We start from the raw sequence: 23,158 nt of genomic DNA on the forward strand, positions 1-23,158 counted from the left end.
ACATTTTACATTAGTTTAGTTGTGCAATGTGTATATTATAACTAGTCTATCTATACTATATATAAAAAACAATTTCCTCCTCCCAAATTTCCCCCCCAAAATTTAGGGGTATTTTGGTAAAATCATTTATTTTATTTATTTATTATTTTATTATTTTATTAATTATCCATCCTATAATATTATTATGGTAATATGATAATGATAATATGATAATATGGTAATATTGTTAATATTAATGGTGATTGGTGATATATAATTGATAATTGATAATATGGTATATGATATTATTCTTAATATTAATATATTAATATATAATATATTAATATATACTAATATTTATTAATTAATTGGTGATTATTTTAAAAAAAGAATAATTAATTGGTGATTAGTGATATGGTAATATTGTTATATATTAATATTAACATATATATATATATATATATATATATATATATATATATATATATTAATTGGTGATTGGTGATTGGTGATATGGTAATATTGTTATATATTAATATTTATATTGATTGATATTGATATTAATTAATTAATTGGTGATGGGTGATCAGTGATATGATAATCTATATCTATATCTATATATCTATATATATCTATATAATTGACATGTAATTAACTATATTAGAATGAAAAAATTATATAATATTGTAGTAAAATTTTTACATGTCAATCATCTATATTTACATAAAATTAAAATTAATTATACTTTCCTTTTGAAAAATCTTCCATATTATGTTTATCCTCCACTATATAATGATGAGAAATGACTCTTCTCTCACAACGTGGACCAATATCTGTGCTCTCACTATTAGTTAGAGATCTATAATTTGTAATTCTACGAAGTCGAAGATCGAACTTTAACACGCGTAGAATTGTTATGGTATGCGGTATGATTTAATTTTTAGTTGATTGATTCTGCATGTTGGAGATCCTTATGGTGTAGTCTGCATTTCATAGAGTATTTTGTAGTACTGTGATTTAGTTTGATTTTAACAGCTCAATATGCTTTAATTTTTGCTGATAAGGTTTCAAGTAGCTAGGCCAATTTTGCCATGGGTGTATCACGTATGTAAAATTACAATTTTCAGAGAGATTGTAGTGAACAATCAAATGTTTTCTATAATATTATATTTTAATCACATTACTTTAATTGGTAATTTCTAATGGAAAAACATTGTATTGTAACTTTGTATTACAAGATTTTGAATGATAATACCTTATTTAACTATCCATCTTTTTAGTTGTACTGTGCAAAATAACTAGCAATCTACGGATGCTCATGTATATATTGTAGAATTTGCAATCTTGATCTTCTCCATTTACGGATGCTCATGTAATTCGGTAAAAATGGTGGTTACTATACTTGAATAAATCCTCAATTATTCATTTCAATTGTTCGTTTTATCATTCCAATTCTTCATTTTATAAAAAGTGGTGCATTGGAAGCTAAACATGAGTCATTGTATCATTTATTTTTTATTCCAATTATTACTAATCTTTATCATTAATTGCACAATACTAATTCACACTTATTAGTTAAAAAATGGTGATTACTATACTTGAATAAATGAAATAATAATATTAAATTTTGTAGCCTCGATTTAAAATCTATTATGTTAATATAATAATAATAATAATAATAATAATAATAATAATAATAATATAATACCCCGTAGTAATAATAATCTAAAATTCTTAATATAATTTTCCTAATATTAATAATAACAATATAATAATAATAATCCATAACTCTTAATATAAGTTTGTAACTAAATTTTCCTATTAAATCTGTTTATAAAAGTAATTATAAATATAGAATGGAGAAATTCCTATGATATTTTATTTAATTGATATTATTCCTAATATATTTTATCTAAAAGGCTTCCTTCATTTTTTATAACATTGTTCCATATGTTAATCCGTTTAATATGCTAATCTATATAGGTAATTACCATATACTATTTACCATCTAAATAACCCGTGGTAATTACCAACTATATTTAACATCTAAATTTATTATGGTCATTAAACATAGAGATTTCATTCTTACGATAAATTTATATATTTTTACTTCAGATAATGTCAATTACCCGTGCATTTCATTTGATTACTTTTGAATAAAATGTTAGGAATATTTGTATTTAGATTTTGATGAGCCAAAAATGTATTTTAGTTTGAAAAATTAGAAAGCCAAAAATTTCGTAGAGGTATGTATCTAAAAGAGTTAAGAAGTCCACTTAGAAGAATTCTTGGAGAATGAAGGAACTATGTTCGAATCAGACGGAGCTTAAATTTAATTGGAGCACTAGAAGTAGCAAATGGTTGAAGCAGCAGAGATGGTAGAAGACTTGTATATATGGTGAAAGGTCTCTGGTTCGAATCCCCTAAGCCACGAAATTTTAGGAAATCAGAACTTCTCAGAATATTACTACTTATATATTATTTACAGGCATAGTAAACAAAGGATTGAGTAGAGCATTGGAGTTGAACTTGGGAAATGATCTAAGTGGTGCTGTGTTCGAATCCCAGGAGAGTTTATTTTGAGAAAAATTAATTCAGATGAAAATGCACATTGAAGACTGCGAAAATGCACATGGAAGATGCCAGATGAAAATGCACATTGAAGACTGCGAAAATGCACATGGAAGATGCGAAAATTCATGAAGGAATATTACAAGGAAGTAATACAAACACTAAGGACAAATGAAGGAATATTACAAGGAAGTAATACAAACACAAAAAGACAAAGGTGTATAAATCTGATTTGTTCAAATTGTCCCACTTCAACGGATATATTTGACTGATTTGTTCAAAGTGGTGGAGGTACGGAGATACGAAAATAAGGAGAAGAAATCTATTTACTACATTCCAAATAGATGAGGAATATCTGGAGATTGAATACTACATTCCAAATACATCAGGAATATATGGAGAGGAATACGAAAATGCAACTCAGCACACTACCTAAACCACATGGAGACTGCAATCAGCACATGAGCAACAATAAAGAATTATTTTTTTTCCAACGGATTAATTCTTTCATCAGCTATAAATACGAGACACTTGAGCAAGAAGAAAAAACAGAGATATACAAGTGATAAGCAAGAAAGGCAGTGTGAAACATCTGAGAGTAGCAAAGCAAGAAAAATTCGAAAAATCAGAAACCCATATCTCTAGTCCTTGAGAGTTGGAGAAAAATATTCTCTTTTACTACCTTGTATCAAAATTTCTACGGGGTGTAGAGAGAGGGCTGAGTAACAAGAGAAGCTTGTGAAAACCCTGGGGAGTGTAGCTTTGTGCGAGACACTCGTTGGTGTAGGAGTATAGCTTTGTGCGAAATACTCAATATCTACTAGGTGTAGATAGAAGTGCTGGGTTGGCACTTGGTGTTCACTATTGTATCTGGGTGATTGAAGATAGTGAAAGGAGTATAGTGGACGTAGGCTGGGTTTGGCCGAACCACTTAAAAATCTCTCTCTCATTTATTTACTGCCCATATATATTTTTGCTCTGCACACATAATATTCATGCTCACACACACACTCTAATTTGCAGCATAATATTTTCTAAACCCAGTTACTATTTCGTCACTATTCATCACTATTCATTCTTATCTGGGTTTGCTATTATTTGTTATCTCTTACGTCCGCATGCAAGTCAAATTTATTATATATCACATTTGAGCTATTCCAAGTATTTCTATCGTATTGCATGTGATATATCTCCTCTCCTTCACTGCGTTTTAATTATAGCATTTTACGTACTTTATTCCGCTGTGCATTTCAAGTTCAATTTATTCACTTGGAATTATTTTTAGTTAAAGTGTTATTAATTTTTAATTTGCTTGAAAAGTCTATTCACCCCCCCTCTAGACTTTTCACCACCCATTCGGGACCAACATAAAATCTTAAAAATTATGACAACTAATGAATTGATATTGTTGTTCGTAATATAAATTTTATCAAATCAGTTAACGAAATTGATAATACACATATTACATCCATAATTAGAGGAGATTAACAAAATTATGATAATTATTTTAATTCACGTATTATTATGCTAATTCACATATTATTACGTCCATACAATTATGTAAATTATTTCAATTCACATATTATTACACATATAAAATTATGCTAATGGTTACTTTGGAATAAAATCTTAATAATTATGGCCATTGAGAAATTAGTTCAAACATTATACTTTTATTAAACGGTTTTTTATACTTGCCGTAATTTTATCTAATCAATTAAAGAAATTAATGGTACACATATTACGGACATAATTAAAGAAAATTAAACATACACATATATATTACGGATAAAATTAAGAAAATTAAGAAAATTAAACATACACATATTACGTTCATAATTAAACGAAATTAAAATATACATTATTTTTTAATAATATATATACTCCTTAATTACCATACTTATTCATAATACATGGATGTCATAATTAGCATAATATTAATCTATACTATATATAAAAACATAAGAATAGTAAAGGCATATTTTAAATTTTAAACAATAGTAAAGGTAAATTAAAAATAGAATGAAAATATTTCAATAATAATATTCTACATCATTAATTAAAAATAGAACAGAAATTAGGTAAAAATACCAGTGGATCTATTATTCTAATTGACTAATTAACTGAAAATTAAAAAAATCGACTAAAAATGAATCTATGTTACTAATTGATTGAATATATAAAAGGAAATGAATATTAATAATTGACTGTAAATAAAAAAATCCATAATTAACTAAAATTAAAAAGGAAATGGTCATATCATTGCAATTTAATTAAAAAAGGAAAACATTCTACGTCATAAATAATAAAGGCATATTATAAACAATATTAAAGATAAATTAAAAAGGAACGGAAATTAAAAATGAAACGGAAATATTTCAATAATAATATTCTACATCATCAATTAAAAATGGAACGAAAATTAGGTAAATATTATTACGTAATTCTTTTCATTTTTCCTAGATAAGGTTGCCTAATATTAATTTACACATAACAATCGGCACTAATAATTTAAAAAAAAAAACAGAAGAACTGTCGGAGACGTCTGTTTTTTTTTTTTAAATTTTATTATTATTATTATTATTTAATTATTTTAATTAAAATTATTTAAAAAGTTTATTTTAAAATTAGTAACCACCATGTCATCACAATTGTAGGTAAACAGGTCAATTTAGACTCTCTTTTTTTGAAAACATGTCGATTTGTACTTAATTGCATGAGTTTATATAGTTCAGGAATCCAATTGTATTCTTTTTGAGTTCGATGGCCTAATTGCAGTTTTGTGTGTAGTTCAGTGGTTTATTTGACCATTATTCCGAGAAAAATGATATTAATAATTGATTTAAAACATAAAAAGATCGTAATCTATATTCTATACTATATATAAAAGTAAAATCCTCCTATTTCATTCCCTGCCTAAACTTTTGTAGTCTATTAATGAAATATTTTATTGGTCAAATAATTAATAAAGCTTATTTGTTAAGAAAATGTAAAATAGAAATTAACTAATATCTATAAATTGATAATATGTATTCTCACGTATCAACACTATTAATAAAAGTAAAATCATTTATCGGGAAAAGAAAAGGATATTACTAATTGACGGAAAATTATTTAAAAACTTTAATAATTAATTATACTTTCCTTTTGAAAACTCTAAGTTATTTAAACTTTAAAAAAATTAATTGAACATGGGTTGTTAGATTTTTATAATAATCAAAATTAATTCATTCAAATATGGAGGAGGAAGATAAAACTAAATGCAATATGGGGAAAATGAATATACTTAAAGTATAAAAGTATAATTACATATATATTAGTGTAATTGACTAATAATAATTGCCTAATAATTATTATGATAATTAAGTTAAGCATTGGTCGTTGAATTTATTTTTATAATAATTACAATTAATTTATTTCTCATTTTCTCATATTTATTTTAGTAATAATATAATTATATAAGTCATAATATAATTATATAAGTCATATTACTTATAGATCTTTTTAAGATAATTTTAGACAAACAAGTCATATATTAATCAATTAATTGAGTAATATTTTTGTACTAATCTTATAATCAAATAAATGTACACAATCAATATTAGAAATTTTTATAATTTCATCTTTATTTTTATTATCTCAATATATAATAAAAAAAATTTATCCACGCCCGGGTAATTGGACAATTATTTGTTATAATTCAAAGGAAAACATCATAAAACATAATCGATCCAATCAATTTCATCAATTGTGCTATATAATATTCGATGTTATAATATATATAATTGTATATTGATCCAAATATTCTTTAAATATTACAACAAATCCATTCCGTGCAACGCACGGACGAAAATACTAGTTTTAACTATCATCACAGTCTCACACAATAATTATTTATCAATTAATGCATAACATAGATAGAGATCATAGGTCATATTTGGTAAATAATCAGCCTATCAGCCAATCTTGACTTATTTGACCACTATTAATTGTTTGGTTAATAAGTTTTTTGTAACTCCAAAATACTTAAATTCAAAAGGCTACTCAAAGCAGCCTTTTCAATTAGCTTTTTGAGAAAAGAAATTATACCAAACAGTTGATGCTAACAGCTAATTTTACTAAACAACTTTATATAATCAGCTAATGTTATTAACAAATCATACATTCTAACCCAAACAGCTAACCCAATCAGCCAACAGCCATTTACCAAACAGGGTCATATTCTATTTGGTATGGCTTATTTTAAGATGCATAATTATACATGTACTCTTATTTGAATTCCATATGATATGATGTGTCATGCTTTGGTTGTTTAATAAAATGAGGTGAATCGTAATTATATTCATCCTTTTTTCCTCGTTCAATAAAATTTGAACATTTGATACAAGTTATATTTATAGAGTATATTTATCATTTTTTAAAGATATTATTATGCTATACGTTTTGAATTATTAAACATGAAAAGTTTTTAAACTATCTTAATTGATGTAAGTAATCACACCTTCTTGTCCAACCAAAAAAGCATGAAATTTTTCAAATAATAGTTGATTGAATGAGTAGCATTTTGTAACCTCCGTGCAAAATTGAGTGACGCACGCTTCTTTTCTCTTCTCCTCCATTCCCACCTCGCACCAACTTCAATTACCCATTTATTCACCTCGAAAATCTCTGCAACCAAAAACAACAAATCTTCTTACAACCTCACTCACATGCCGTTGTTGCTTCATTCTCCCATGCAATCGCCGATCGTTTACGACATATGATCACCGGCGATCGGTTACTCTCCGCCGCCAGCTCCCTCTCTTATTCTCGCGGTATTGAATGAAGGAGTTTCGCGCCGTATCAACCGTATTGTACCTGCTCATCTCCTCATCTTCTCAAGTCTTATGGAATTCTATTGATCGAGAATTTTCGGTTTCAGGTAATGCTAATAATAATAATAAGAAGAAGAAGAAGAAGAAATCTCAGTGCACGTTCCGTGTTTGTTTAATTGTGCCGGATAAATATTCGTAATATGTTTGTTTGGATTTTGATGGAGCAGTGGTCGGTGGCGAGAATTCGAGAGTCTATCAAGGATTAGTGTCATTATGACGTTGATGGAGAACTGCGACAATGGCCGCCCCTGCATCTTCCCCTTGACAAGTTTGCAAATCGGGTAAGATATTTAATTATTGTACGTGTCTGCAGCTATGCTTTGAATGTGAATAAAATTTGCAAGATTTTTTTAGCCTAGAAAATGTTCTTTTATTTGTTACGGAGTAAAGCTCATATTCTCCTTCTTTTCATAGAAAAGGAAAATTGAACCATTGCCCTGCAAAAAGGGATTCAGGTGGAGCTTCATTGTTAATTTGCAAGTTGTTATTCTTTATAATTCGTAGTAGTTGAATGCATGCAGCTTAAAGGGAATAATACGTGATGGAGATCACTAAATACTGGGATCATCATGCTAGATTATCAGTAGCTTGAATTTGATATAGAGCCCCTTGACTGATGAGATAGTATGTGGCCTGGCATGAAATAAATCCACATAAAGATTTTGCCTGTTTTAGGCAACAGGATGAAGGGCTGGCTTTAATCACATATGCTCTGTGTCTTATCTTAGATTATGCTTCCATCCTTTACAGGGATTTGCAGTCCTATCTATCACATCGTTTCATTTACCTAGCCCCTGAGAGTAAGAAATTTTATATCTTAGTGGACAACCGGCCATGGTTGCAAGATCTCATCTCCCACCCGGCACACTTGTGGCAATTGATGGTCACTAAGGTAGCTAAACATATATTCTGTGTTTCATTTAAAGTGTTGCAACTGATTTAGTTAGCCCAAGAAAGCAGTCATGTGTTTGATTGGTACTATCTTTAAACATAATAGTCCAGAATGTCCCCCTTTGCAAATACCAGAGGGCAGAAGGATAAAAGAGAGACTGAAGATATGCAAACTAAAGCAGAACCAAATGCAAGTAATTCAGAAGAAGTCAAAAAATGGTTTTCCGTGATTGATGCTGCAACCTTATCTAGTACAAGCACCATATTACCTGTGAAGAAATTTAGGATTTCTTTTTTAAATAGCAACCTGAATAGGACGTTATACGGCTTCATTGTGTTTGAAGTTGCATGGAGTGATGTTCGTGGTATAAACTATTTTAATGAACTTCAGGTACCTTTTTTTACCATACCCTTCCTCTATTAATTTTTAATGAATTCGCATGGAGTGATGTTCATGGTATAAACTATTTTAATGGACAGACAGATACCCAATTTGCTTTAGAGGCTAAATTCATGAGAAGATGGGAATTTGATAGTATGGCACAAGCAGCTATATGTATAAATTCATGGTTCTCTGGAACACATGACGAGAGGAGTACTTTGATAGAATATTTGGACCCTACAATTGGTAAGCTTTTGTTCAAATGGTCTGTCTTTGTGAAAGAAAATAATCTGTATCTATACACTATTTATTTACTTGAGCCCAAGCATTGTTCAGCTCTTCTAGTGATTGAAAAGTTATTACACATAAGGACTCAGAAATTACATTGAGCAAAACTATATTCTTCTGTGTTTTGTATGTCCCAAACTCCATAAGTGTATGGGATTTCTTTCCTGTGTCTATAGAAGAGGCAAACTAATAACAAGAAACAAGAAAAAAAAAATCCTACTTCCATCTTTAGCTTTATGCCATATGCAGATACACAAAAATAAGCATGTGTGCATATTTGCTAGATTCTTTATTTTCATGCAGGAAGCTTGCTGTTTAATTTATTATAATTTCATTTACTTATTCAGTGAATTGTTTTTCAATATGTCAGCATACTTAGAAACACTTTCAATTTCTGATTTCTGGGCAAATAAAGGTTATCAAGAATGTTAGTCTCCTAGTACCCTAATTTGCTGTAGTGTTTGAATTAAGTTTCTATACTACCTATGCAAAGCCTTATTCCTGGTGTTTATTATTGAGATTTCTGCAGGAGAGGCATTTTTTGATGCTGAAGTAAAATTTTCAAGTACTAGTGTTGCAGATGGCAATGATACTACTATTGATGATTTATACAATGATAATAAATATGCTCTCACTCCAAGTAATAGTTTCCGCAGTATGCACCCAGAAACCATAACAAGCAGCAGAACTTCAAGTTGTAGACCATTTGGACCTTATAAGAGAAGAAAGTCTATTAGCAATGCAGACATGTTTTCTGAAGATTCTTACAGTAGTACAACTGGAGCACCACAACATTCTCCAAAGTCCTGCTCATCTGAGTGTGAGAATGATGTAGTTGAAGCTACCAAGTACAAGGATATTTTGATTTTTTTTCGGTTTAATGATCGTGACCTCCCCTTTAAATTAAGGGACACTATTATGTCTGATCTGCGGTTGCTTACACTGTTGGAATGTGGGCTGCCGGCATGGGCGATCTTCCTTCAGTCCTACCCAGGACTTTGCCATATTTATCGCCCATGGATGTGCCCCCTAGCCAGATTTTTATATGTGCTTATCTCAATCATTACTGTCCTTATAGGATTTTATGATCTGTACAAAAATGTACCACTCGTCAAAGCAACCGCATCTCATTTGTTTGGACCCTTCTTTGATTGGATAGAAACATGGGAAATGATATCAAGAATTAGGTACCTGGGGACAATGTTATTTCTTCACAATTTTCAGAAGGCACTTAAGTGGTTCCTATCAGCAACTCGTGCTATTCGGTCATTTTTATCAATTGTCACACGGCCATTTGCAGGACCATTATTTGAGTTAATGGAATTATTCCTTCCTCTCTGGAGCTTGTGTGCACAATTAGCAGAGAGTTTATTTTCAATAATATGGTTAATTTTGGAGACTTCTTGGAATCTGGTAGGAGACATTTTTGAGATTCTGCTATTGCCAGTGTGGTGCCTCCTTTCCGTTTTCATGAGAATTGGTAAGTATAGTTGATACAGCATTTAAATATATTGATTTCTCTTTGATTACACTGCATACAATCTGCATTGTGGTTCACATTGGTAATGGCTTTCCTTCCACTAAATCCTTGATTGCAGTGACATCTTTATTATACCCTGTATTTTGGATATTCTGGGGAGCACTCTATACTCCCATTCGCTTGGTCATGGGTTGCTCTGGTGCTATTGCCCGTGTATTCAGCGTTATATCCGAAGTGATTCTAGACATGTGGGAATTTTCAAGTGGCATTCTCCGATTCACTTCAGAGGTGGAGTCAACAGTAACCACAGCTGAGGTTTCCATGTGGCGTGCTCTTTGGAATGACCTTTTCTCCCAGGTTGGTTAGCTCCTTTCCATTTACTTCTCTTACTAGGTTTCCAATTAGACTTCTTTCTCATATTGTTTCCCTTGCCTCTTTCCTAACCCCTATTTGGTTAGCAGATTTTTCGTGCTCTTCGAAGCATACTTAATGGTTTTGTTGCCTTCTTCATGGCCTGCAACAGGCATCGCCTAAGGTATGGTTGTCGTTCATTATTTTGCCAAATTATTTGTCATATACCTTGCAATTCTACTCTGTCTGCTCACACTTTGCATTTGCAGTATATATAATCATACAAAAGAGTTCATTCAAAAGCTATTTCAACCTGCTGAGAGGAACCAGCTTACAGTCTACACTGGCAGTGGACAACTATCAGTACTACAGAAGAAGGTGAGTCTCATTTGATTGTAGTACAGTGTTACTTCAAGTTTCTACTGAACTAATACGATTTGTGCTTGTACTAAATGCACTTTTTGTCAATGGGATTTAATGTTTGGTAGTCATCTCTTTAAGTGTTTAGAAGAGAAAGCAAGCAATTGTTTAGTTAATGACATATTTTGGATGTTCTTTTAAATTTGCTCGACTGCAGTTTGAAGACGAGTATGAATATCACCGCCAAAAAAAACTCAGGAAAGTCGTCCCCACATTAATGTCCCCCCCACATTAATGTCCCCCCATTGATGTGAAAACATGCAGTGGATCTTCAAAGTAAGTAGTAAGCAGGGAGTTTTGATCAGTGTCTGACTTGTAGGAGACACGGCTGAATTCCATAATGAAGAAATTGTGCAGCAAATTTCTTCATTGTCTACCCTAGAACTCAGGGTTTTAGATTGCATTTCATAGCTGCTCTCTTGTAACATATGTAAATGATGTACATAGTCATTTTCTCAGTGGATAAATGCATATATTTCTTTCCATTCTTTTTGTCCTGTGTTATAGTTTCTTCAACTATTGTTGGAACGGCTACATGCTTCTTTTTTAGTGACGAGAGTGACTATTAGTTTCTTCAACTCTCTTTGGAATGGCTACATGCTTTTTCTTTTTTAGTGACTGAGAAAAACTCATAATCATTACTTGAGGGTGTATTACTCGTAGTTGATCAACTCAAATAAAAAATACTCACCAACTTAGGTTGCTCGTAATTGATCAATTCAAATGAAGAAAGCCAATTAAGAGCTAAGAGTCAAACTAGTAACCTTGTGGTTATAAAATCCAAATCCAAATCAAACCGTCTTACCAACTTGATTTGGTTCATTTGGGTGGCCCCACTAGATGCTATTTTCACTGAACTCGTGTGCACAGTTGAATTTGAATATGCAAAAAGAAGTGCAACATGGGATACCTTCGTTGATATCTTATATCTAAAAGTTTTATCCATAGAAGAAGCTTATGATGTATCCAAAACTACGTAATGGATTATAAATTGGGATAATCGCAGGAAAAGTGCTGCTTAAGTTTAATTGAGCGGAAGCAAGTTCAGCATACAGTATCTATCATATGTCCAAACAAAAAAAAAAACAAAAAACAAAAAACAAAAAAAAAACTCTATGATCACAACTTAATAGTTCATTGATGTCCACCGAACTTGGAAGGTTAAAACCGTGCTATCTTTCCATGGAATAGAAAGAGCTTAAACACTTGCTCCTCCAGTTTGGTGTAGCATTGCATCAATCTCATCGCCATCTTCCATCTCTAGCTGAAAATCGCCAAAAAGGGGAGCGGGGAATGGGAAGGTGGTAAGATGTCAATAAGTAGACAAGGCAAGTAAAGCTTAGATATTTTTCTCCTATGTCTTTGTGTGTGCAAGGGTGTTTTGCAGAGAGAGAGAGACCTCATCTGGAGTCTGCTCCCCTCGAAGACGGCGACCATCAAACAGGAAAGCTATTGAATTAAGATCCACTGATTGGCGATCACAGTATGCATTCATGAGTTTCTTCAGTTGGGTGCTCCTTTTGATCCTGAAAAACACTTCATTGCCATCCTGCATTATATTAATATTTCAAACAACCTACGTCATTTGCTCCCAACATCGAGGTTTTTGAATCAATAGCTCACATAGAAATATATATTCACTTTCTAAAGAACTTGAAGTTAGTATCAAAAGGACTCCACATAAACCACAGAAATAAGGGCACGTAAAAAGGCAGAGCTAATACAAACAGCATTTCCAAACCTACTTGATGCAATACCTATACGGACAGAAAATATATGCACATTTTAAAGTATCATCTCCTAACTTTGCAATAAAAAAGGGATCAAAATTCAAAACACACATTTGCATTTTATGGAATCAGAAACTGCATTGATTATTCAAAGAGAGAGTAAGCTTCACAAGAATCCAACTCCACCAGGTTTTATGAACTTCAAATGTGACCATACAACTAAGGTTCAACTCAAAGTTGCAATTAAGTTAATTGGGCAAAAGAAAAATGCTCCATTGAATTACAAACTCACATCACAATTCACAATCAGTTTACCAAAGAAAAAAAAAAAGTACACATCTTATATTCTTATGTAGAATTTATAAATAGGTCAACTTCCATTACCAGCTTAACATAAACCACTTACATCACATTACTTTTAGAGACCATTTGGTAACTAGGAAAGTTTAAAGTTTAAACGTTAAACTTTCGTGGTTGGCAATTTAACAAGATAGAACTATAACCCTGGGAAAACTTGGGTAAAGAATGTAATTCGTCAAAAAGTTGAGAAGTTATACCAAGCTAGGGGTGGCATAATTTTCCCAGGTAACTGTTTACAAACCAAATGGTAGGAATAACTTTCTTATGTTTATAGGATAACCCAAAACATGTTAACTAATTTTCAAAATCATCCCAAAGTACAAAAGGATTCTTAGTATTATATGATTATTATTTTTGGACAGTAATAGAGTGAATGGTTATCAAGTTTTTTCACCAATTGAGGGTTTCTCAGCTTCTCTATAGGCCAAAACTAATGGAGAATCCAAATTAGTAAGCAACGGGGCAGTAAATAATCAATTAACCGAACAACATACAATCATCAAATTTAACTTCAATTTCATTAACCTCAAACCCTACTCCTAGGCAAGTATATATAATCAATTAACCGAACAACATACAATCATCAAATTTAACTTCAGTTTCATTAACATCAAACCCTACTCCTAGGCAAGTATATATATTAACGCGCCACATACATACATACACGCACGTATATATAGACGCACATGTATACGCATACAAATAGAGATAGATAGAGAGAGAGAAGCGAGGAGAAACCTGTCCTTTGACTTTAAGGTTGATATGAGCGCCCTGATCGCCGGCGACGGGCTTCTTGTCTTCCTCTGCTCCGGCCGACATCTCTCTTCTGTCTTCGTGCACAATAAAGGTGGCTGCGAATCTGCAAAGCTGAATAATTGATTTGACTCTCCTTTTATGCTTAAAAGCCACTCTACTTTTTAGATTTCATCATTTCACCCCCGGAATCTTTAATTTTTACACACTTGATCGAATCTTGAAACATTGTTACAATTATGCCCATTTTGATTTTTGGATCAAAATTTCTCCAATGAATCAATGATTGATAGTGTTGAGGATTGCTCGACAAATTTAAGCTTGTAATTTTACAATTTTATCAAAAATACAAAATGTATATTGATGGGTTGTTTTTTTGTTTTTAATCCAAAATTTCTACCGTCGAACGCAATGACTAATTCTCTTGCTGAATTGTAAGCACCTCTTTGTGCGAAACAGTTGTCCTGGTGATTTAAAATTGTTTCATACTCAATGCCAATGATCGAAACTTTTACCTTTGGGTTGGTTACTAGTTGTTCACCGTCATTTTTGTCTTAAGTGGTTAGTTTAGACTCAATTCAATCAAGAACTGTGAGATTACTTTTTATTTCTTGAGGCAACCAATTTGTAATCAATAATGTGTGATTTGTGAGATTTACCTTCCTAATTTAGGCTGAGTACCTTAGTTGATTGTTGAGCTTTATAAATGGTTCAAATACTTTTTGCTCTAGTCAATAATACATTTACTACAATTCTTTTTTTTTTTTTTTAATTTCGATTGGTAGTGTTGGTCAATCATAGATTACTTAGGTTGTAAAACCAACACGTATATTAGATTACTTATAATTGATGGGAATTTTATGTCTACCATACAAGGTTGTCATTCCATGTCTTTTATACAATGGGGGTGTTTGGTTATTGATTGAAGCCAAATTTTAGCTGATTTGACTAAGTTTGATTATTTGACCCACCAATAAGTTATTTTGAAGTGTTTGGTAAATGACTGATCGGGCCAATAAGCCAAAAATTTAAAAGCTAATGGATGTAGCGCTTTTTATTAGCTGGTTAGAATCAATTGGCATATTTACTATTTTATAATTCAGAATCAATGGGATTTGATTTTAAATGGATGGTTAATTTGTCATTTTATAATAACAACAACAACAATAACAACGGTGGGGTTTGCCATTTTACAACAACAACAACAATAATAATAATTTTTACAGTAAATCATTTTAAATTATTAAAATTTAAGATAATTAATAAAATGTTGTAGAATATAATTTAATAAGTGTTTAATAAACAAAAATAATTAACTTATGTCCTTAAAAAAAATATAGATGATACCTAAATTTTATAATTATTTATTAATAAGAGTTGATCATATTGCTATATTTAAAGGTTAAAATAACACAATACTAGGGATTGAAATGTGCCCCGTCCCCGACGGGGATCCCCATCCCCGTCTCCAACGGGGATGGGGATGGGGAAAAATTTTGGGGATCGGGGACAGGGACGGAGAATACATGTAATTCCCCGAATTAAAATATATATATATATATATATATATATATATATATATATATATATATATATAAAAGAGCTTAGTGTATAAGCTTAGTAACGTTACTCTTAGTAACATTAAGTGGCAGTACAGAAACTTAGTAACATTACAGTGGAATTACTTTATATATATATATATATATATATATATATATATATATATATATATATATATGTTATTTTTAAAAATAAGACTTAAGTTTCTATCTTTTAAAATTTAAAACTACACTAATTTAAGATTTTGACTAAAAATTAATCGGGGACGGGATTTTCCGTCCCCGCCTAATTCCCCGCGGGGACGGGGATGGGGACTACTTTCAAATCCCCGCCGGGGATGGGGACGGGGACGGGGTCGGGGTTTCGAGGATACTCCCCGCCCTCGCCCCGCCCCGTTGCCATCGCTACACAATACACTCTCATACCCTTAAATATCATTTTTACATTCAATCAGCTACTATTAAACACAATACACTCTCATACCCTAACTAACTTGGTTAGAGTTGTCGCTATAACAACATTAATTGTTCTATGCTATTACTGTTAAAAAAAAAAAAACCACTTTGTTTACAATCACAACAAATGCAAATAAATAATGAATTAAGTTGCCAAAGACTTTGTGATATAGTGGAACCTGATTGCACCTCCATATGGGAGATAGTGAGTTTGAGTCTTAGTAGAAGCGATATTGACTCTCTGTGCTTTTAAAATTATTTTTTATAGGTTGTTGACTACTTTCAAAGATCTATTATCTATATATAGAAATCATCGTCATTCGCCTCCCAACGGAGACAAAGGCTTTCTTTTATAGAGTCACGATCTTTGTAGGCAAATGTCTCTATACCGATAGTCTCTGGTCGACAAATGTCTCTATACCAATAGTCTCCGGTCGATGATTGGGTCTTAAACTCTTGATCGAAGACCTTCATTGATTAGTTAATTTTGATATTTTTTTTAATTTCAATTTTTAAAAAAAAAAATAAATTATCATAGCATTCGGTGTTTATTGACATTTTTATGGTCCAAAAATAAACACTCTTATATATACAGTACTAAATAAGGACCAAAAATGTTGTTTTCGTTCATTTGTATTGAAATTGTGAAATACCAAAAATGTTGTTTTCGTTCATTTGTATTGAAACTGTGCAATACCAAAAATGTTGTTTTCCCTCATTTGTATTCAAATTGTGCAATACCTATCTTCCGAAAATTGAGTGAACTTCAAAATATGGAATAATATTATGCGACAACCAGTGAAATAAATGTGAACTGCATGTGCTCCGCTATGCAACCAAAACTCCAAAAGCTTTTCCCTTTTGTCGTCAACTTCTGATCAACGGGCCCCACACACCCACCATCTCCTCGTTCCCCTCAACGTTCTCACACACTCACCACTCACTCCTCCATTTATTTATTTTCTATAAATTTATTATCGAATTTATAATATATTAATCTTAAGTACCTTCATGAGATCGAGCGCAGTATTGACTCTTTATATTTTAACATGTTGAAAAAATATAAATAGACAGATACAACAATGTAATAAAGTCAATAATACTATAAAAAAATTACATCTTTAAAACTCTATTGAAAGATATGACATTGTCTTTGTAACTCTATTAATAGAGTGATAACTTTAAGTAAAGTGTTCTACCACTTCTAGTCTTGCACAAGTCCCTTCATTTATTCGTTTAATTTACTTTTATAATTCCAGTTTTTCAATTTCTTCAATTGTATCTTAGATTGTATGCATGAATCAATCTCCCGACCCATGATTCCATGAGAACCTGTTACAATGTATAGTTTAATGTTCAGTCTAAAAATCAAGATTTTGCGGTTAAGCAGCATTATTGTGACTCTTACAGCACGTTTGGTTCACGGAATGAATTTGGAGGGAATAGGAATGTTATTCCACAAGGAATGGAATAGGTAAGGAATAGAACATAATTGTATTCTATTGTTTGGTTCGCTGAAGGAATAGACTTTAGGAATTGTATTCTAACGTTTGGTTAGTAGAAGGAATAGAAATGTAATATATGCTTAAAGACATAAATACCCTTATGCAAAATATATTATTATTATTATTATTATTACCTAAGATTTTTATATAATATTATTTTATAGCAATTACAATATTAAAAAATGATATATAAATTATGAAACAAAATATGCATATAAATAACAAAATTTTTTAAAGAACATTCAACAATATTAGGAAGAAGAAATTATAAGGTCTTCATTCAAGAAGTTAGTTTGAGATGAGTGTTTCTCCTTATTTTAAAGAGTCTCTCCTTATTTAGGAGTATTTCTACAACAAATGATGATATTCAAGAGTCAATAACTAATGATCCATAGCAATCAAACTCACGTCTCTCATTTTAATTACCGACATACTTAAAACTAATTATTTAGCTCTGTCCTCTTCGCTCTGTGGAAGTCCGGATCGCCGCATTCTTGTATTGCTCGACGACTCATCCCTCAAGTCATCTCAGTCCATCTTCTTTAACACTCTGCGATCTCGCTGTTTCGTTCTGAAATTCAAGCTCCTTGATGATCCCACCATCCAGTGATATTGACAGTACTTGTACGATGCTAATGCATATGATTTAATTTGATCTGAAACATTGATGCAGAGTGCGGTGTCGATTTGGATGAGGATCCCTTTGTTGTGGTTATTGATCATTCTAGCCATGCTCTCTCTGAAACTGAGAGAAAAAGAGAGAACCACTCTTCTGCACTGCTCAAAAGGAACTCCAAGTTTGGGTGATTCTTGATTCAGATTCAATGATGAGAAAAATAGGGAGCTAAGTAATTTCCTGTCAATTGTTGGCACTTTCTGATTTCTACTCAATTCATTCCAACTACTCAACCAGGTTGATCATCCATTTTAGAGACTCAAAAAACAAACCTAAAAATTTAAACAAAGGGTAAAAAAGGAAATATAATAAAATACCTATTCCTGAGAGGTCAGGTTAATACCAGGGACCCTGGTAATAGCTATTACCCTTGCAAGGTAATAGCTCATTCCCAGGAACATTGTTCCTGGGAATACAAATGCGAACCAAACAACGGAATAGGTTATTACTGGGAATGCTATGCCATTCCCTACCTATTCCGTGAACCAAACATCCCATTAATAGACTGCAAAAGTATGTACGAACATATACTCCATTTTTTTTTTGGTAAATAGAACATATACTCCATTAAACCATACAAAAGCACTCAAAGAGTTCAACTCAAACCCATAGATATCACATAATTGGAAGTAAATTTTCTCCTCCACAACCTAGGTCCCGGTAATTTGAGTTCCATTTATTCACTTCACTCCCTTCTCCCACTCTTTGTGCTCTGTAATTCTCTCTCTTTTTTCTGCTCTGCTTCTCTGTCTGTAGAACCAGAGCGGCTCGCATGGATTACTTCTCCTTCCTCCCTCTCCTACTCCTCATTTCCGTTTCTTTTGCAGACGGTGGGTCGATAGGAGTGAACTATGGCAGGGTTGCTAACAACCTGCCGTCGGCTGTGAAGGTGGTGGAGCTTCTTAAGTCGCAGGGGCTGGATCGGGTCAAGGTTTACGACACCGACCCGGCTGTTCTCAGGGCGTTCTCCGGATCCGATATAAAGCTCACCGTCAACCTCCCCAACGAGCAGCTCTACAATGCGGCTAAACGGGAGTCGTTTGCGTACGCCTGGGTCCAGCGTAATGTCGCCGCCTACCACCCGGATACGAAGATCGAGGCCATCGCCGTCGGGAATGAGGTGTTTGTCGACCCGCATAATACGACCCGGTTTCTCATTCCCGCCATGAAAAACGTCCACGAAGCTCTTGTCAAGTTCAATCTCCATGGAGATATTAAGGTCTCCTCCCCAATCGCGCTCAGCGCGTTGCAGAACTCGTACCCCTCCTCAGCCGGGTCGTTTCGGCCGGAATTGGTGGATATGAAGCCCTTGCTGGACTTTCTCCGTCAAACCGGGTCGTATATGATGGTAAACTGTTACCCGTTCTTCGCCTACGAGTCGAATTCCGACGTCATTCCGCTCGATTACGCGCTCTTCCGGGAGAATCCCGGCGTTGTGGACGCCGGAAACGGCCTCCGTTACTTCAACCTCTTCGACGCCCAAATCGACGCCGTTTTCGCGGCCATGACGGCGTTGAAGTACGACGACATCAAATTGGTCGTCACCGAAACCGGATGGCCATCCAAGGGAGATTCCAACGAGCTCGGCGCCAGTATAGAAAATGCCGCGGCGTACAACGGCAATATGGTCCGGAGAATCCTCACCGGCGGTGGGACCCCACTCCGACCCGACGAGGACCTCACGGTATACCTCTTCGCCCTCTTCAACGAGAACAAGAAATTCGGCCCAACCTCCGAGAGAAACTTCGGACTATTCTACCCCGACCAACGGAAAGTCTACGACATTCCGTTCACAGCGGAAGGCCTGAAAACCTACCGGGAAGTCCGACCGCCGGTCGCCGGAAATCAGAGCATATCGAAGCGAGGAAAGGGTAACAATGCATCGGGAAACGTTTCGGGACAGACATGGTGCGTGGCGAACGCAGAAGCGGGAAAAGAAAGGCTGCAGGCGGGTCTAGACTACGCTTGCGGTGAGGGCGGGGCGGACTGCCGTTCGATCCAGCCTGGATCCACGTGTTACAATCCCAACACTCTAGAGGCGCACGCTTCGTTCGCTTTCAACAGTTACTATCAGAGGAAGGGGCGTGCCGGCGGCACGTGCTACTTCGGCGGGGCTGCCTACGTTGTCATGGAACAACCTAGTATGCACTCTAATTCCCTTCTTAATCCCATCGTTTTACCCTAACACAGTAATTTCGTTTTAACCCTGAACTTAATTATGCCTACATTAGCTTAATTGCTGACTTTAGTCAGAAACATAAATTTCTGGGATATCCCGATATCCCACGCCACTTTATATCGGCGTATTTTACGGGGTATACGGCGCTCTAGCTAACGTGCGCGGGAATCAAATGGCGCCATGGGCCCCACAAGCCTGGAAAGTGGGTGGACTGCAGGCAACCAGCCAACTAGGTTATGGGGTAGCACGTGATTGACGGAGACATGCTCAGTTTGTCCCCATTAATTAGCAGCCTCGGATCCATGTATAAAATACACAATTTATATATTGAATTTTCACAATATAAATGGTAAGGGAATTGTGAATATTTAGGAAGTAAATTGTAAACATTCACTAAATAAATTGTTTATAATTTATCACTAATTTTATTGAATGTTAAATTTGTAATTTTGTGATTCACAAGTTAACAAGCAAACTTGAGCTAGCTTGCTTTTTGGTGTGTTCTCTTCTGTAGTTAATTGTTTTTTGTTCTGGTGTATTCATAGGGTCATAGCTTGATATCATTCCTACTTTTTCTAATTCCTTGGTAATTTTGCTTTTTGTCTTTTCAGAATTTGGGAAGTGTGAATTACCCACTGAAGATTGAACACCCCCCATAGCAGACTTTGATGACCAGAAAGTCCAAAACTTTATTGGATTTTGAATGAACTCTAGTGCATAGATGCTACTACTAGAGTGTCTATGGAAATTACTGCGCTTATCTATCCAGGAATCACCATAGTTACTGTTGGGTTTAGTGAATTCATTTTTGTGATTGTGGGGGGGAAAGCTAAAGTTATTATTAATGTGTATTATTAAGTTGTTCCATAGTACTCTGTAATTTCTTTTCCCTTTTTATTGTCTACTGCTAGTACTACTTAGCTTATAATGTTGATTAATCTCTGTAGTGCATTCAGTTGATGAAAGCTAATGGGAATAATACCACTTCAAAATTATCTCTGATCTCATGTTTTTCGTTTTTTTTTTTTTTGGTACTTGTTTGGTTTAGGTTGTGTATATTTTACAGGGTAAAAGATTTTCCTCGTTTGTTTTATATTCGTTTTTAAGACTGTCTTTCCACAGTTTAACGTTTTGAGGACTTTATAAAGGCAAATTTAAGAGTACCAAAAGGGTTCAAAAGTTCCATAGGATCCTTCACTGCACAACCTTTAGTACTTGCATTTGTTTGGAGATAGATAGATGGAATATGTACTGTGCAATGGGTATCCATTATCCATATGGACCATGTCCAACTTTCCAACTATCTGAAGAGTCTTCTTTCCCCTCCGATATGATAATTCTCACTACTCTTGAAGCAAGATTTTAAGCTAATTAGTCGAATCAACTGAACTAACTCTGCGGAGTCGCAGCAAGGCAATCCATATTTAGATACTATTCCGTAATAATTAGGGATTTTTCTTGAAAAAAAATTGAAATATCAAAGTTGTGATCATATACGTAAAGTTGTAGATTTATAAAGTTGGATCACAAGGTTTTTAGCGTCACGCTTTCATGCTTGACTGGTTAGACTTGGATTGTAATTTATATCATATAGACATCATATCTAATTATGTATATTTATATTTATAATAATGGATGAAATGATTAATGTAGGACGGTTTAATCTACATGTTATGATTTCTAATAAAATTATTACTCCTACCACAAGAAAGGATACATATATGTACAACCCCACAAAGAGAGAGATGAGATATAAACAAAGAAGGATGTAGTGGTTAAAGTAGAGAGGGTGAACCAACCACCACATGCTGCATTGTAGATCTGATCTCAGAAATTAATTTTTTCTTTTACACTTATTGGGGAATTGAATGGTGTAGTGGAAATTTGAGTGTGGGGCTCCCCCATATGATCATCTATCTATCTATCATCTTCTGCTCACCAGCTCACATGGTCGCTACTCGCTACTGTATATAAAATTGCGTCATGTACTCATGTATGTACTATGCTCATTCATCTGTTTAATGAGATTGTTGTCCGTTTCGCTTTCACCAAACGTATTCTGACTTATGTTCTGGTATTGTCTCTACATAATTGACTAATCGCACAGATTTGTGTGATGGTCCTCAAGTGAATTTTTAAAGTTTATCAAACTTAGTGTCCCAATTCCACGTACAATCCTGTCCGGCTAAGTTTTATGGGCCTTTTTGGACGAGAAATTTCATCTTTTGTAGATAAATTTAGTGTATCATTTTTGAGTGACAAGAAAAACTCATATATTTATAGTAAAATTCGCATCCCACCCTAATTAACAAAAGATCACAAAAAAAAAAAAATCATCCTAGATTACTCATAAATAACCGGCTCAAACAAAAAAGACTCATCTTATAACTCTAGCTAGCTGGCAAAAGAACCACAAGGAAGTAAATCAACTTAAATTGTCCATAATTTACCAACTCAAACCAATAAGGATAATAGGCCAATCCCACTAAGAATCAAACTTAGCTTGTTAGAAAATTAGCTAAAATGGACATGAAAATGCTAATTTGAGTCAAGTCAAAGTGATTTGGAGTTCTCTTAAATGAGAGTTTAATTCAATATATTATACACTCAAAACAAACAATGAGTAAATCAAAAAATTAAATCAAAAAATTAAATCTCAAAGTGTAAACATTTGAGTTAGAATCTCAAATCTCAAAATAAGCAT

The 23,158-nt window shown here is 33.3% G+C and overlaps 3 protein-coding genes across 3 annotated transcripts; 2 read left to right on the forward strand and 1 right to left on the reverse strand.

Moving 5' to 3' along the window:
• The first annotated feature begins 7,241 nt into the window (after positions 1-7,241).
• Positions 7,242-11,728, forward strand: LOC116030766. The gene is made up of 10 exons (XM_031273095.1): positions 7,242-7,471; positions 7,592-7,705; positions 8,175-8,316; positions 8,422-8,706; positions 8,796-8,943; positions 9,515-10,465; positions 10,584-10,822; positions 10,927-11,000; positions 11,086-11,194; positions 11,394-11,728. The coding sequence occupies exons 2-10, from the start codon at positions 7,638-7,640 to the stop codon at positions 11,469-11,471; spliced, it is 2,094 nt and encodes a 697-aa protein (XP_031128955.1). The 5' UTR covers positions 7,242-7,471; positions 7,592-7,637; the 3' UTR covers positions 11,472-11,728.
• Positions 11,729-12,199: 471 nt separating this feature from the next.
• On the reverse strand, positions 12,200-14,197 carry LOC116028821 (small ubiquitin-related modifier 1). The gene is made up of 3 exons (XM_031270648.1): positions 14,065-14,197; positions 12,636-12,785; positions 12,200-12,500 (listed from the first exon to the last, which is right to left on the reverse strand). Exons 1-3 carry the CDS (start codon positions 14,143-14,145, stop codon positions 12,435-12,437), a joined length of 297 nt encoding a protein of 98 aa, XP_031126508.1. The 5' UTR covers positions 14,146-14,197; the 3' UTR covers positions 12,200-12,434.
• A 4,692-nt stretch (positions 14,198-18,889) lies between these two features.
• LOC116030799 (glucan endo-1,3-beta-glucosidase 13) lies at positions 18,890-21,456 on the forward strand. Its single transcript, XM_031273134.1, has 2 exons — positions 18,890-20,416; positions 21,066-21,456. Exons 1-2 carry the CDS (start codon positions 19,048-19,050, stop codon positions 21,098-21,100), a joined length of 1,404 nt encoding a protein of 467 aa, XP_031128994.1. The 5' UTR covers positions 18,890-19,047; the 3' UTR covers positions 21,101-21,456.
• The last annotated feature ends 1,702 nt before the right edge of the window (positions 21,457-23,158 follow it).

The sequence above is a fragment of the Ipomoea triloba genome, chromosome 9 (genome assembly GCF_003576645.1).
Source record: "Ipomoea triloba cultivar NCNSP0323 chromosome 9, ASM357664v1".
NCBI classification, from domain to species: Eukaryota; Viridiplantae; Streptophyta; class Magnoliopsida; order Solanales; family Convolvulaceae; genus Ipomoea; species Ipomoea triloba.